At 45.0% G+C, this 14,573-nt stretch overlaps 1 protein-coding gene across 5 annotated transcripts in view; it reads left to right on the top strand.

Annotated features, from left to right (window-relative positions):
* Window positions 1–1,349, top strand: part of LOC122946369 (integrator complex subunit 6-like) — a 72,957-nt gene extending 71,608 nt beyond the window's left edge. For 3 of the 5 annotated variants that reach the window (XM_044305940.1, XM_044305943.1, XM_044305944.1), the window contains one exon: window positions 331–1,349. In XM_044305940.1, coding sequence (XP_044161875.1) covers window positions 331–430 — 100 coding nt within the window. In that variant the 3' untranslated portion in view covers window positions 431–1,349. The remainder of the gene's footprint in view (window positions 1–330) is intronic. The other 2 variants (XR_006391236.1, XM_044305942.1) reach the window with 2 other exon arrangements.
* The last annotated feature ends 13,224 nt before the right edge of the window (window positions 1,350–14,573 follow it).

Consider the following 14,573-nt stretch of genomic DNA (forward strand, 5'->3'; position numbering starts at 1 on the left):
TATCCGAGGAGATCATCGTTTTTGTTTTTTTCCCTTTTTTCACACAAACCTCAGATCTGTCTCTGGCTGAAGGCAACTGGCTGCAGCAGGAGCCCTCCCCCACTTCTGTGCCTTCAACAGGAGCCATTTTAGAGAGCTGCAGAAGTAGTTGTGATGAGCGATTATTAAATATATATTCAATATTCAGAATATGGTGCCGCATCATTCATACATGTCACTTTTAAGTTTAATGTTCTGCAGATCAGTTCCCTTTGTTTTATTTTCACGGGGTGTAAGTTTGGAATTTCCCATATTAAACCTACATGTATATTGTGTATTTTTACTGATCAGGTTTAAAAAGAGAGTGTTAATACAGCACTTGGAAAGAGTTCTGTCTGAACTGGATCCCAGCGGTGTTCCAAACATGGTGAATCATGTCAACAGCAGATAGCAGTCTGCCCGCAAGACTGAGGACCAGGGTTGAGCTTGCTGTCGCAGAAGAAAGAAAGAGGACATGGTGACCTCCTCCAACACCTTGCATCTCGGGACACTTTCTGGCCAGAGACAGAGGACAAGCAGCGAAATAGCAAGTTGATGTAGGCGTCAGGACTTGCGATGAACTGTGAGGCTTTTTCTGTATGGAGGGTGCCGCCCGGTGTGCCGGCTGGAGATGATAACCACTGGTGGCCCTCCAACAGGTGATAAATGTACTCATATAACACCATTTTCATGCTCTAGAAAGCACTCGAGGGAGTGAGAGGCAAAACAATGCTCTAGCACAGATCATTACTTTGATCAAAGCAAGTAACTGGTGGCTGGTTATGGGCAAAATGGGAGTTGTAGTCTTGCAACTAGTGAGCCAGCAGTTTCCTGGCTGCGGTCTTGGTGATGGTCTCTGTTTGGCGCATTCATGAGTACATGAGGTAGCTTGTCCCATTTTCAGAATAGGCTGCCATTTTGTATTGAGGAACATGAAAGACAGCCCTGTGACTGTATACATCCTATGAGTCACTAAACAACCTACCTCAGACTCTCTTCTGTTTTGTCTGCAGACCTTAAGAAAGTGCACCTGAGACTCCCCAGGTCCCCGACTTCTTTCATCCTGTGAGCAGGACGGAGACTCGTCAGGTGGCCTTGCACTCGCTGTGCTTTGGAAGCACTAGAAAAGGAGAACTCCTTGTTTTCATTTTTTTTTTTTTCATTTTTTTTTTTTTAAACGTCTAATTTTAATGTTCATACAGATAAAATATTTTGAACAGTATTGTTATTAGCTCTGTAATTTGTGATATTTTAACTGTATATAGAAGTTTTGGTCTTGTATATAAAATTATATACATAAATATATAATAAATTTTTTTATTAAATTGTAATTGTGCTTTAAATAATCTACATATGGGATGGGTTAAGGCAGGGATGGGCAAACTGCGGCTCTCCAGCTGTTGTAAAACTACAAATCCCATCATGCCCTGCTATAGGCTGATGGCTGTAGGCAGACAGTTGGAGAGCCGCAGTTTGCCCATCCCTGGTACCGTTAAGGCAACACATAAAGGAAGTTAAAAAAATAAATATTTAATATGGCATAATTGTGGTCGGATTATCGCACATTTTGATTTATTTGATGGGCACAGACAATAAATCTAATATAAAACTAGTACTATAGAATAGAATCTCTCAGTAGGCAACCTGAAACAATTTAGATCCCAGGATTCCAGACAGGGGCGTAACTAGAGAAGGCTGGACCCAATAGCAAATTTCTGAACGCTCCCCATTTACATGAATGCTGGTCCTTTGGTGTAAATACTAGAAACATTAATACTTGCCTACCCCGTTCCCCCAATGAACGGAGCACATCCCACTCAACCTAGCAGGTGTGATGCAATGAAGTCAACGTGCCTGCTAGGCTGAGAGAGTGTACAGGTGGAGGATCATTGCATGGGACAAATACAGGATGAGGGATAGGTCCTTGGGCTGTGCGATCTTTTCAGCACATCAGGCACAATGATGTTACTGGGGAGAGGCCCAGGCTGTAATGAATGATGGACATCTGTTATGGTGGCAGTTCTGCCAATTATTCCAGATGTGCCAGACTGTTAGAAATTTTGAATTATTAGATTCCGGATTTCACATTTTTACAGGGCAAACTGTACTTGGTATTCCTCCAGAGTTAAAAGAAATGTTGCATTGCGATTAGATCCTCATGTGAAGCACTCTTTGTGAATTATTTGCCTTTAAAGCTCAGCTGTTTGTGCTTTAGACATCACCTTCCTAATTCACTGTCATCATTAACTGCCATGTGACAGATGCAGTGGAGTTGCAGCCCGGTTTCTATAAGCTTGCTATTTCGCATTACATTTGCTCCCTTTAACCCATCTTCCCTGTTAGTACACTATTACACACTTCCTGAATCGATGCAGAGGCTGCTGTAATCACAAAACTTAAAACACTAGAAATCTATGAGCTGAGCGCTGCGATTGGCTAGCGCTACAGCATAGGAGAAAGAGACCGCGGCAGGTTCCCCTGGGTGAAGCCTAAGTAGGAACATACCGGAGGCTATAACCGGAGAACGGAGCGGCGCCCGTGGATAACAGTAAGTGCAGGGGGATCCCTGGGCGCCGCTCTACACGTTGGTATAGTCAGTTTACATACTTTTTTCTGATGAAAAGTCCTCTTTAACACCTTAAGGACCCGGCTCATTTTGACCTTAAGGACCAAGCCATTTTTTGCAAATCTGACCAGTGTCACTTTAAGTGGTGATAACTTTAAAACGCTTTAACTTATCCAGGCCATTCTGAGATTGTTTTTCCGGCACATATTGTACTTCATGACACTGGTAAAATGAAGTAAAAAAAATAAAATAAAAAATTTATTACAAAATACCAAATTTACCAAATTTTTTTTAAAAATTGCAAATTTCCAAGTTTCAATTTCTCTACTTCTATAATACATAGTAATACCTCCAAACATATTTATTACTTTACATTCCCCGTATGTCTACTTCATGTTTGCATCATTTTGGGAATTATATTTTATATTTTGGGGATGTTACAAGGCTTAGTTTGGAAGCAAATCTTGAAATTGTTCTGAACTTTTCAAAAACCCAATTTTTAGGGACCAGTTCAGGTCTGAAGTCACTTTGTGTCGGGCATAAACTTTGTTAACCCTTTAGGTGTTCCACAAGAATTAATGGAAAATATAGATACAATTTCAAAATTTCACTTTTTTGGCATATTTTCCATTGTAATATTTTTTTTTCCAGTTACAAAGCAAGGGTTAACAGCCAAACAAGACTCAATATTTATGGCTCTGATTCTGTAGTTTACAGAAACACCCCATATGTGGTCATAAACCACTGTATGGGCACACGACAGGGCGCAGAAGGAAAAGAATGCCATACGGTTTTGGAAAGGCAGATTTTGCTAGACAGTTTTTTTTGGACACCATGTCCCATTTGAAGCCCCCCTGATGCACCCCTAGAGTAGAAACTCCATAAAAGTGACTCCATCTAAGAAACTACACCCCTCAAGGTATTCAAAACTGATTTTACAAACGTTGTTAACCCTTTAGGTGTTCCACAAGAGTTATTGGCAAATAGAGATGACATTTCAGAATTTCAATGTTTGGGTAAATTTTCCATTTTTTACTATTTTTTTTTCTTCCAGTTACAAAGCAAGGGTTAACAGCCAAACAAAACTCATTATTTATGGCCCTGATTCTGTTGTTTACAGAAACACCCCATATGTGGTCGTAAACCGCTGTACGGGCACACGGCAGGGCGCAGAAGGAAAGGAATGCCATACAGTTTTTGGAAGGCAGATTTTGCTGGACTGTCTTTTTTGACAATATGCCCCATTTGAAGCCCCCCTGATGCACCCCTAGAGTAAAAACTCCCAAAAAGTGACCCCATTTTAGAAACTACGGGATAGGGTAGAAGTTTTGTTGGTACTAGTTTAGGGTACATATGATTTTTGGTTGCTCTATATTACACTTTTTGTGAGGCAAGGTAACAAGAAATAGCTTTTTTGGCACCGTTTATTTTTTTATTTACAACATTCATCTGACAGGTTAGATCATGTGGTATTTTTATAGAGCAGGTTGTCACGGACGCGGTGATACCTAATATGTATACAATTTTTTATTTATGTAAGTTTTACACAATGATTTCATTTTTGAAACAAAAAAAAAATGTGTTAGTGTCTCCATAGTAGGGTCTAAAGTAGGGTCTCATTTTTTGTGGGATGAGATGACGGTTTTATTGGCACTATTTTGAGGTGCATATGACTTTTTGATCGCTTGCTATTACACTTTTTGTGACATAAGATGACAAAAAATGGCTTTTTTTACACCGTTTTTATTTTTATTTTTTTACGGTGTTCAACTGAGGGGTTAGGTCATGTGATATTTTTATAGAGCCGGTCGATACCTAATATGTATACTTTTTTTTTAAATTATGTAAGTTTTACACAATGATTTCATTTTTGAAACAAAAAAAATCATGTTTTAGTCAGTGTTTCCATAGTCTAAGAGCCATAGTTTTTTCAGTTTTTGGGTAATTGTCTTGGGTAGAGTATGATTTTTGCGGGATGAGATGACTGTTTGATTGGCGCTATTTTGGGGTGCATATGACTTTTTGATCGCTTGCTATTACACTTTTTGTGATGTAAGGTGACAAAAAATTGTTTATTTAGGACAGTTTTTATTTTTTACGGTGTTCATCTGAGGGGTTAGCTCATGTGATATTATTATAGAGCTGGTCGATACGGACGCGGCGATACCTAATATGTATACTTTTTTTTATTTATGTAAGTTTTGCACAATATTTTGGAAACAAAAAATAAATCATGTTATAGTGTCCCCATATTTTTTCTTTTTTTTTTCTTTGGGCCATTGTCTCATGTAGGGGCTCATTTTTTGCGGGATGAGGTGACGTTTTGATTGGTACTATTTCGGCGTACATGCGACTCTTTTGATCACTTTTATTACCTTTTTTGGGAAGTAAGGTGGGCAAAATTTTAATTTCCTGATTTATTTTTATGGCGTTCACCGTGCGGGAAAAGTAACATGACCGTTTTATAGATCAGGTCGTTACGGACGCGGCGATACCTAATGTGTAGTGTATTTTTTTTTTTTTTTTTTTTTTTTTATTCAGTGATAAATGTGATTTTATTATCTTTTTTTTTACATTTTTTGGACCCAGACCCACTTGGTTCTTGAAGATCCAGTGGGTCTGATGTCTGTATAATACAGTACAGTACAATATATATTGTACTGTACTGTATTTTACTTACACTGAACAGATCTATGCTTTTAGCATAGATCATTTCAGCACCATGGATAGCAGAACGCCTGAGAATGCGTCCTGTTGCCATGGGAACCTTCCCAGTCTGCCACAACTGAGCAGACGGGGAAGGAGGGGAGCTCCCTCCCTCTGTCCCCCCATCCATCTGGGGGCTGCAAAGGCACAGCAGCCCTCCGATGGCAGAGGGGGGAACTCCCTGACAACCCTTTCCATACCGCTGTCCGAGGGTGAAACGGCTGACATCGCAGCGATGTCAGCCGTTTATACCAGTGTCAGCAATGTGACACCAGAGTGACACCAATGAAAATTTAGCGGGAGGCGGGCGGGGGATTGCGATCCCGCCTGCCGCACCGCCCCCCCAAAAAACGCCCACAAACCGCCCCCCCTGCACCCCGCTGTCATAATTGCATTCAGGGGTGCAGGGGGGGTTAAAAAAAAATTAACTTTGGCCATTTTGAAGTTTCAGAAACTACATAAAGCGCTGCAAACCGCAGGTCTGAATTGACTTGCGGTTTGCAGCGATCGCCGATATGAGGGGGGTCACAGGACCCCCCTCGGCATTTAGCCTGAGTGCCTGGCTGTGTGTAACAGCCGTCACTCAGCGCTGTCACCATGTCTGCAGACATGGTGACAGTTTAATGCCAGGACGAGTATACTCATCCTGGAGCGCTAAGTACCCTTGCTCCAGGACGAGTATACTCGTCCAAGGTCCTGAAGGTGTTAAAGGTACATGTTAAATTTGGGTATAATTACTGTGTGGCGATCGGACAGAAGAAGCAGAATACAGAAAAGGACACCCACCATTAGTACCTTCACCTCCTAGCCATATACACACTCTGGGCACCTAATGTAACTGTTTACTTGATTTTTATTTATTTTTTCCCCCCACATGTTAGAGTTGCATACACTTACATATGAATGGCATGCCTCTTTCAGGTATACACCGTTGAGTCACGTTATTATGACCACCAGCTAATATCCAGCACGGAAAGCAGCTCGATGGCCTCAGAGTGACTTAATAAGGTCCTGGTAGGTTGTCACATGCTGCCTGCAGTGCATCCCACAGCTGCCGGAGGATCCATAGAGTGAACACAATGATCGAGGTGGTCCCACAGATACACATTTGGTTTCAACTCCAAGGAATTAGGAGGCTAGGTTAGTACTTGGAAGTCTTGGTCATGCACTTCCTAACAATGTTGAACATTTCTAGCCATGTGACATGTCGCATTGTCTTCCCTGGGGCAGATGGGATCTTCCAGCAAGACAATCTGCATGTATGGGAGCAATCTGCAAGGATGGATTCATACTCAAATCAGTTTTGAGTGCGATCCACATGGATAAGTGGCCCAGAGAATGCCACGAAAACATTCCCCAGCCCATAACACTGCCACCACCAGCTTATGTCCTTCCAGCAATGGTCAAAGGGTGTTTGTTCTCTGATGTTTCTCTCCTGACATGCCAACGTCCATCCATTTAATGAAGTAAAAAATGTGACTCATTGGAGAAGGCAACCTTTTGCCAATCAGAGGAGGTCCATTTCCGATACTGCTGCGAAAACTGAAGCCTTTTCTGCCGATGCAACTTCTTTAGCAGAGGTGCAGTGACCTTCCGTCTGCTTCGAACCCCCATACGTAGTAGGGTTCGCTGAACTGTTTTAGACACGTCTGGTAGCCACCTGGTTCATTTTGGTGGTGAGCGTCTCCATAGTAGCTGATGTTCAGTAGCAAGTGAACCATTCACAAACTACACCGTTTCAGAAATACCGCCACCCCTGACCTGAAAGCCAATAATCATCCCAAACTCCTATGATCACACGCCTTATCTACCCACCAAGCCAGCTCACGACAAGTGACTTCCTTACACGCTGCCAACGTCAAATGTAGCAAGGGGCCATAATAATGTGACTCCGGTGTGTTACTGTAAAGAAATTTCTGTGTCTTGGATTAGTAGTTGGATGATGCAGCACTATCCACTTCATCTCTCCCGTTCCGAGTTGTCTTGGGAGAAACCGTGTTAACCGCTTGCCGTCACACTAACGCCGAAAGGCGTCAGTGCGGAGGCTCTCTCAGGTCACACTAACTCCAAAAGGCGTAATCTCGTGAGACCCGAGATTTCCTGCGGCGCGCTGTTCGGAAGTTATACTACAGCCTGCCAGCGATGATCATTCGCTGGCAGGCTGTAGATGTTAAAATAATCACATCAGAAAGGTATATCAGACGCTGTTTTGTTAACAGCGTCTGATATACCTGCTACCTGGTCCTCTGGTGGTCCCTTTTGCTTGGATCGACCACCAGAGGACACAGGCAGCTCTGTAAGTAGCACCAAGCACTACACTACACCCCCCCCCCTGTCACTTATTAACCCCTGATCACCCCATATAGACTCCCTGATCACCCCCCTGTCATTGATCACCCCCCTGTAAGGCTCCATTCAGACGTCCGTATGTGTTTTGCGGATCCGCAAAACACGGACACCGGCAATGTGCTTTCGCACATTGCCAGAACTATATATAAAATGCCTTTTCTTGTCCGCAATTGCGGACAAGAATAGGACGTGTTCTATATTTATGCAGAACGGAAGTGCAGATCCGCAATTCCGGATCCGAGCGGGACAAAGTCTGTCCCCATAGAAAAAAATGGATCCGCAATTCCGTTCCGCAAAATGCGGAACAGAATTGTGGACGTGTGAATGGGGCCTAAGGGTCCCTCATCACCGCCAGTTAGTTAGCTACTTTTTTCCACAAGTTAGCGGAAATTATTATTATTATTTTTTTTCTTCTTACAGAGTCTCATATTCCACTAACTTGTGCCAAAAAATAAAATCTTACATGAACTCGCCATACCCCTCACGGAATCCAAATGCGTAAAAATGCCCTGTGAAATCCTAAAGGTACTCATTGGAATTTGAGCCCCTTTGCGCATCTTGGCTGCAAAAAAGTGTCACACATCTGGTATCGCCGTACTCGGGAGAAGTAGGGCAATGTGTTTTGGGGTGTATTTTTACATATACCCATGCTGGGTGAGAGAAATATCTCTGTAAATTGACAACTTTGTATAAAAAAAATTGAAAAAGTAGTCATTTACAGAGATATTTCTCACAAACAGGATGGGTATGTGTAAAAAGACACCCCAAAACACATTGCCCTACTTTTCCTGAGTATGGCGATACCCCGTCTGACACTTTTTGCAGCCTAGGTGCGCAAAGGGGCCCAAATTCCAATGAGTACCTTTTAGGAGGACATTGTTTGACATTTTGATTTGACATTTTGATTCCAGACTTCTTCTCAAGCTTTAGGGCCCCTAAAATGCCAGGGCAGTATAAATACCCCACAAGTGACCCCATTTTGTAAAGAAGACACCCCAAGGTATTCCGTGAGGGGCATGTAAAATTTTATTTTTTGTCACAAGTTGGTGGAATATGAGACTTTGTAAGGAAAAAAAAAATAAAATATCATTTTCTGCTAACTTGTGCCAAAAAAAATAAAAAATTCTATGAACTCGCCATGCCCCTCACTGAATACCTTGGGGTGTCATCTTTCCAAAATGGGGTCACTTGTGGGGTATTTTTACTGCCCTGGCATTTTAGGGTCCCTAAAGCGTGAGAAGCAGTTTGGAATCCAAATGCGTAAAAATGCCCTGTGAAATCCTAACCCTAAGTTCACACCTGAGCGTTTTACAGCGCGTTCAAACGCGCTGTAAAACGCTCAACACATGAAAACCAATGCTTCCCTATGGGAATGGTTCTCACCTGGGCGTTTTACAGCGCGTACGATCGCGCTGTAAAACGCCCGATGCATAATCAAGTACTTGAGCTTCTTTGGGGCGTTTTGACGCGCGTTTGTGGCCATAGGACACTGCAGTCAATCACACAAACGCGCGTTTACTATTACTAAAAACGCGCGACAAAAACGCGCATAAAACACGCGTTTGAGAAACGCTCAGGTGTGAAAGCAGGGTAAAGGTACTCATTGGAATTTGGGCCCCATTGCCCACCTAGGCTGCAAAAACGAAGGTTTAGTCTTACCGGTAAACGGTTTTCCAGGAGTCCGACATGACAGTACCCACTGGAGGATGTCCTATTGGATCTCTGTAGGGACAGGAAGCGTGAGAGGTTAAAAGGCCCCTCCCCTACCCTCCCACCAGTGTTCTTTCCAATTACTACACCAGATAGGATCCAACGTATTTATTAAACTTCCATGTTAGACACACATCGGAAAGATAATTTTAAGGATCCTGGCAATAACCGAAAAGAATTATGGGGGGGAAAATAACGGGTACTGTCATGTCGGACTCCTGGAAAACCGTTTACCGGTAAGACTAAACCTTCGTTTCCAGGACGTCCCTCCATGACAGTACCCACTGGAGAACTACCAGCTAAACAACTAGGGGGGGACCACAGCCTGAAGGACCTTGCGACCAAATGCCAGATCCTGGTTGGCCAGGGAATCTAATCTATAGTGCTTAATGAATGTAGAGAAACTGGACCAGGTTGCGGCCTTGCAAATCTGCTCTACAGAAGCATCTGCTTTCTCTGCCCACGATGATGCGACTGCTCTGGTGGAGTGGGCTCTTAAGGGAAACGGACAAGGAAGTCCTTTCTGTGAGTAAGTCTCTCGAATCAAGTCTCTGATCCAGCGGGCTAGAGTTTGTTTCGAGGCCTTGTTGCCTCTGTTCTTTCCCCCAAAGGAAACTAAGAGGTTCTGTGATCTTCTCCACGGCTCCGTCCTTTGGAGGTAAGCGAGAATGGTTCTTCTTACGTCGAGGCAATGGAACCTTTCTTCTTTCGCATTCTTAGGGGAGGTACAAAAGGAGGGAAGAATTATTTCCTGCTCTCTGTGAAACGGTGATACCACTTTTGGCAAGAAAGATGGGTCTAATTTCAGAATGACTCTGTCATCCAGAATCCTCAAGAATGGTTCTCTGATGGAGAGGGCCTGAATCTCCCCAATTCTACGAGCTGTGGTAATGGCTAGTAAGAAGACAGCTTTAAGGGAAAGCATTTTATCCGATAATTGGTCAATAGGTTCAAAGGGGGACCTACAAAGACTCTCTAAGACTACATTTAAGTCCCATGGGGGAACCGTCTGTCTAACAGTGGGTCTTAACCTGGAAATCGATTTAACAAACCTCCTAATCCACCTGTGGTCGGCCAGAGGGGTGTCAAGAAAACTACTCAAAGCCGAAATCTGGACCTTAAGGGTACTGGGCTTTAGGCCCAGGTCGAACCCTGCCTGTAAAAAGTCCAGAATGCAGCCTATAGATGGGACCGAGATTCCTGGATGAGTGTCTGCGAGCCATGATAAAAACCTTTTCCATATCTTTAAGTATATGGCAGAGGTTACCGGTTTTCGGCTCTGCTGCAAGGTTGAGATTACCTTATCCGAAAGGCCTTTACTTCTCAGGATCTGCCTTTCAGGATCCAGGCTGTTAGCTTTAACTTCTCGAGATTCGGGTGTTCCAGGGGCCCCTGAACGAGAAGGTCCTTCCTTGCTGGAAGGGTTATTGGGTCTTCTAGGAGTAAGTCCGTCAAGAGCGGAAACCAGGCTCTCTTTGGCCAGGCCGGGGCTATCAGGATAAGGGTCGCTGAGCAAGCCTTTAGTTTTTTCAGGACCAGCGGAATTAAAGGAAACGGAGGAAAGGCGTAAGCTAATTCCATGTCCCATTTCTGGGATAAGGCGTCTACCCCCCTCGGATTGTCTCTGGGGTTCAGGAGAAGAATTGATCTACCTGGGTGTTCCTTCTGGAGGCAAATAGGTCTATCTGTGGGAACCCCCATTGATGGCATATTTGAAGGAAAACTTCCCGGTTTAGACACCATTCGCCTGCATCGAGACAGTGTCTGCTCAGAAAGTCTGCCGCGGAGTTCTCTGCCCCCTTTAAGTGGACCGCTGTCACCGAGAGGACTTTCCTCTCTGCCCAGTGAAATATTTTTTCGGATAACTCCAGAAGTAGAGGGTTCCTGGTACCCCCCTGACGCTTCAGGTAACATACGGTGGTTATGTTGTCTGACAGCACTCTGATGTGGTGGTTGGAGAGAATATATTCGGCTGACATTAGTGTCTTCCATACCGCCTTCAGCTCCCTGTAGTTTGACGATCTGCGGCTGTCCAGGGTGGACCATTTGCCCTGGAAGACATGTCCTTCCAGATGGGCCCCCCAACCCCACTGGCTTGCATCCGTGGTGATGACTATAGAAGGAGAGAGGTTCCAGGCAACCCCCTTCTTTAGGTTTCCGGGATTGGTCCACCAGGATAGAGAATCTAGACACCGCTTTGTAAGTGTTACCTTCGAGTCTAAGGACTGATGATCCCTGTCCCAAGCTGCCAGCACTGCGGACTGTAGGCTCCTGGAATGGAACTGGGCCCACGGGATCACTGAGATGCATGAAGTCATTAGGCCAAGGATCTTCATTGCCTCCCTTAAAGTATGACCCTTCTGTTTCTGGAAGGCCAATATCTTTCTCCTTATCGTCTCCTGTTTGGATTCTGGAAGGAAGGAGAACTGACTTTCTGTGTCCAAGAGAACCCCTAAGAACTGTTTTTTGGTGTTTGGTACCAGGTCGGATTTGGGGTAATTTATCACCCAACCTAGATCCTTGAAGAGGGCTAAGGTCTGATGAATACTGCCCTCTAGATTTTGTTTCGTGTTGGCCATAAGAAGAAAATCGTCCAAGTATGGAACAATCCTTATTTGCTGCTTTCTCAAATGCGCCACAATTTCCGTGATGACTTTTGTAAAGATTCGAGGGGCTGAAGAGATTCCAAAGGGGAGACACTGGAATTGATAATGAAGGACCGTCCCCTCCTGAATGACTGCAAACCTGAGATATTTCTGGTGTAGGGGGTGAATCGGGATGTGGTAATACGCATCCTTCAGGTCCAAGGTGCATAGAAGGTCTCCCTCTGAAATCAACGGAATTGCCGACTTTATGGATTCCATCTTGAACTTGTGATAGGTTATTGATTTGTTCAGGGACTTCAAATTGATAATTGTCCTGTAGGATCCGTCTGGTTTCTTTATTAGAAAGAGACTTGAGTAATGACCCAGAAATTTCTGATTTTCCGGAACCTGGACGATAGCATTTAATTTTAGTAGCTTCTGCACGTCCAGACCTAATTGATTCTGCTGACTCACCGAATGGACTTTTGTAACCAGGAATCTTTCCGGGGGAGGACCACGGAAATCTAATTTTACCCCTTCTCGGATGGTTTTTAGGATCCACTGGTTTTGGGTAATCCGAGTCCAGGATTCCCAAAATAAGCGGAGCCTGCCCCCTACTGGCCTGATGTCATTGCTTACTTGGGCCTGAGTTGGGATTGAAGAGGAAACCCCTACCTCTCCCTCCTTTAGGGTAGCTCCATCTACCTGTTTTACCTTTCCCTCTCTCTGAGGGTGTATACTGTTTGGAGGTCTTACGAAAGGGCTGCACAGGCTTTTTTGCTTTTTCCTCCGGAAACCCTTTCTTTTTGTCGGCTGCGCTTTCCAAAATGGAATCGAGGACCTGGCCGAAAAGGTATGTTCCGGTGAAGGGAATTGCGCATAATTTGTTTTTAGAGGCAATGTCTCCTGTCCAGGATTTGAGCCAGAGGGCCCGTCTTGCAGTGTTCGTAAGAGCGTCGTTCCTGGCAGCGAAACGAATGGACTCTGCTGAGGCGTCCGCCATGAAGGATGCAGCAAATTTTAATAAGGGTAAGGACTCAAGAATTTCCTCCCTGGAGGTCTTCATCTTGAGATGCTCCTCCAGTTGCTCCAGCCATAAGCACATTGCTCGAGCTACTGAGGTTGCTGAAATGTTAGCATTAATAGTGGCCGCTGAGGATTCCCAGGCCTTCTTCAGGAGTCCATCCATTTTCCGGTCCATGGGGTCTTTTAATTGTGAAGAATCCTCGAATGGAATAGATGTCTTCTTCACCACCTTGGCCACCTGGATGTCGACTTTTGGAATTTCATCCCAAAGTTTAGTCTCCTCTGGATTGAAGGCCAGTCTGCTCTTGAATTCCCTGGGAATATAGAGTTTTTTGTCACCTTCTTCCCATTCCTCTTTGATCAGATCTTGAAGGTAAGAATTCACCGGGAAAATCTTTCTTTTCCTGGCCCTTAATCCGCCGAACATCTCGTCCTGTATAGAACGTTTCGGCTCCTCCTCCTCAACTGCCATGGTCTGCCTTACTGCAGTAAGGAGCGAGTCCAGCTGATCCGAGGAAAACAGGTATTTCCTAGGCTCCTCCGACACCGAAGGGGGGATCTGATCCTCCAGATCGTCTGAAGGGTACCCGGTTTCTTCCTCTGAATCCGATACTAAGTGTACCCTGGTACGCTTGGACGGAGGGGAAGCGGGAACTGGAAGAGAAGGGGGCTGATTCATTCCGGCCGCCTGTACTTCCTCCCTGACGATGGTTCTCAGCTCTTCCAGGAAGGATGGTTGTTCTTCCTTCAGGATCCTTGCTAAGCAATCCATGCAGAGGGCCTTTCTATACGACTCAGACAGCTTTTTTGTGCATGTCGCACACTTCTTAGCTTTTTTCTTGGTGTCTCCATGCGGTCTATGTCCCGCCTCCTTTTCCACCTTAATAGGGGGAGAAGGAGATATAAAAACCAGCCTAGGGGGAACTATACACCTGCCAGCCGGATACTACTTACATTACTCTGGACGAGGGGGTCAGCTACCGCATCTAGCTTGCTCACACCTTGGGCCTCCATGATGCAACCGCCACTTAAGCACACATCATAGCATTTAAATAAGGTTCCTACCTTACAGGCCCTCCCCTCATCGCCGCCGGGACCGCCTCCTCTTCTGGGGGACTCTTCCATAGAAAAATCAACCCCACATGCGAGGCCCCAAACCGAGGCCTCCAGCATGTATGCGCGCCGCCATCTTGGACGCGTCACTTCCGGGTCGCACAGGAAGTGACGCCGATCGCGTCATCGAGGAGGGCGGAGCCGCTGCTGAGCGCAGAGCTCCGTCGGAGAAGCCGCTCAGCGTCCAGGTACCTGCGGCCTGCTTCAGGAAAAAAAGGTACCGGACAAGCTAGGGGACCCCTTCCCAGAGGGGTGCTGGCTTTTAGGCCTCACGGAGGCTGAAGAGGAGAGGCAAGAGCCCCCCGACCAGCCTCGGCCTAGTGTTTGCTCCCTACATTTAGCAGGGATCCACTCACTGCTCCTATCCCTGTAGGGACAGGAAGAACACTGGTGGGAGGGTAGGGGAGGGGCCTTTTAACCTCTCACGCTTCCTGTCCCTACAGAGATCCAATAGGACATCCTCCAGTGGGTACTGTCATGGAGGGACGTCCTGGAAAAGT

This window comes from Bufo gargarizans, chromosome 9 (genome assembly GCF_014858855.1).
Source record: "Bufo gargarizans isolate SCDJY-AF-19 chromosome 9, ASM1485885v1, whole genome shotgun sequence".
Lineage (NCBI taxonomy): Eukaryota > Metazoa > Chordata > Amphibia > Anura > Bufonidae > Bufo > Bufo gargarizans.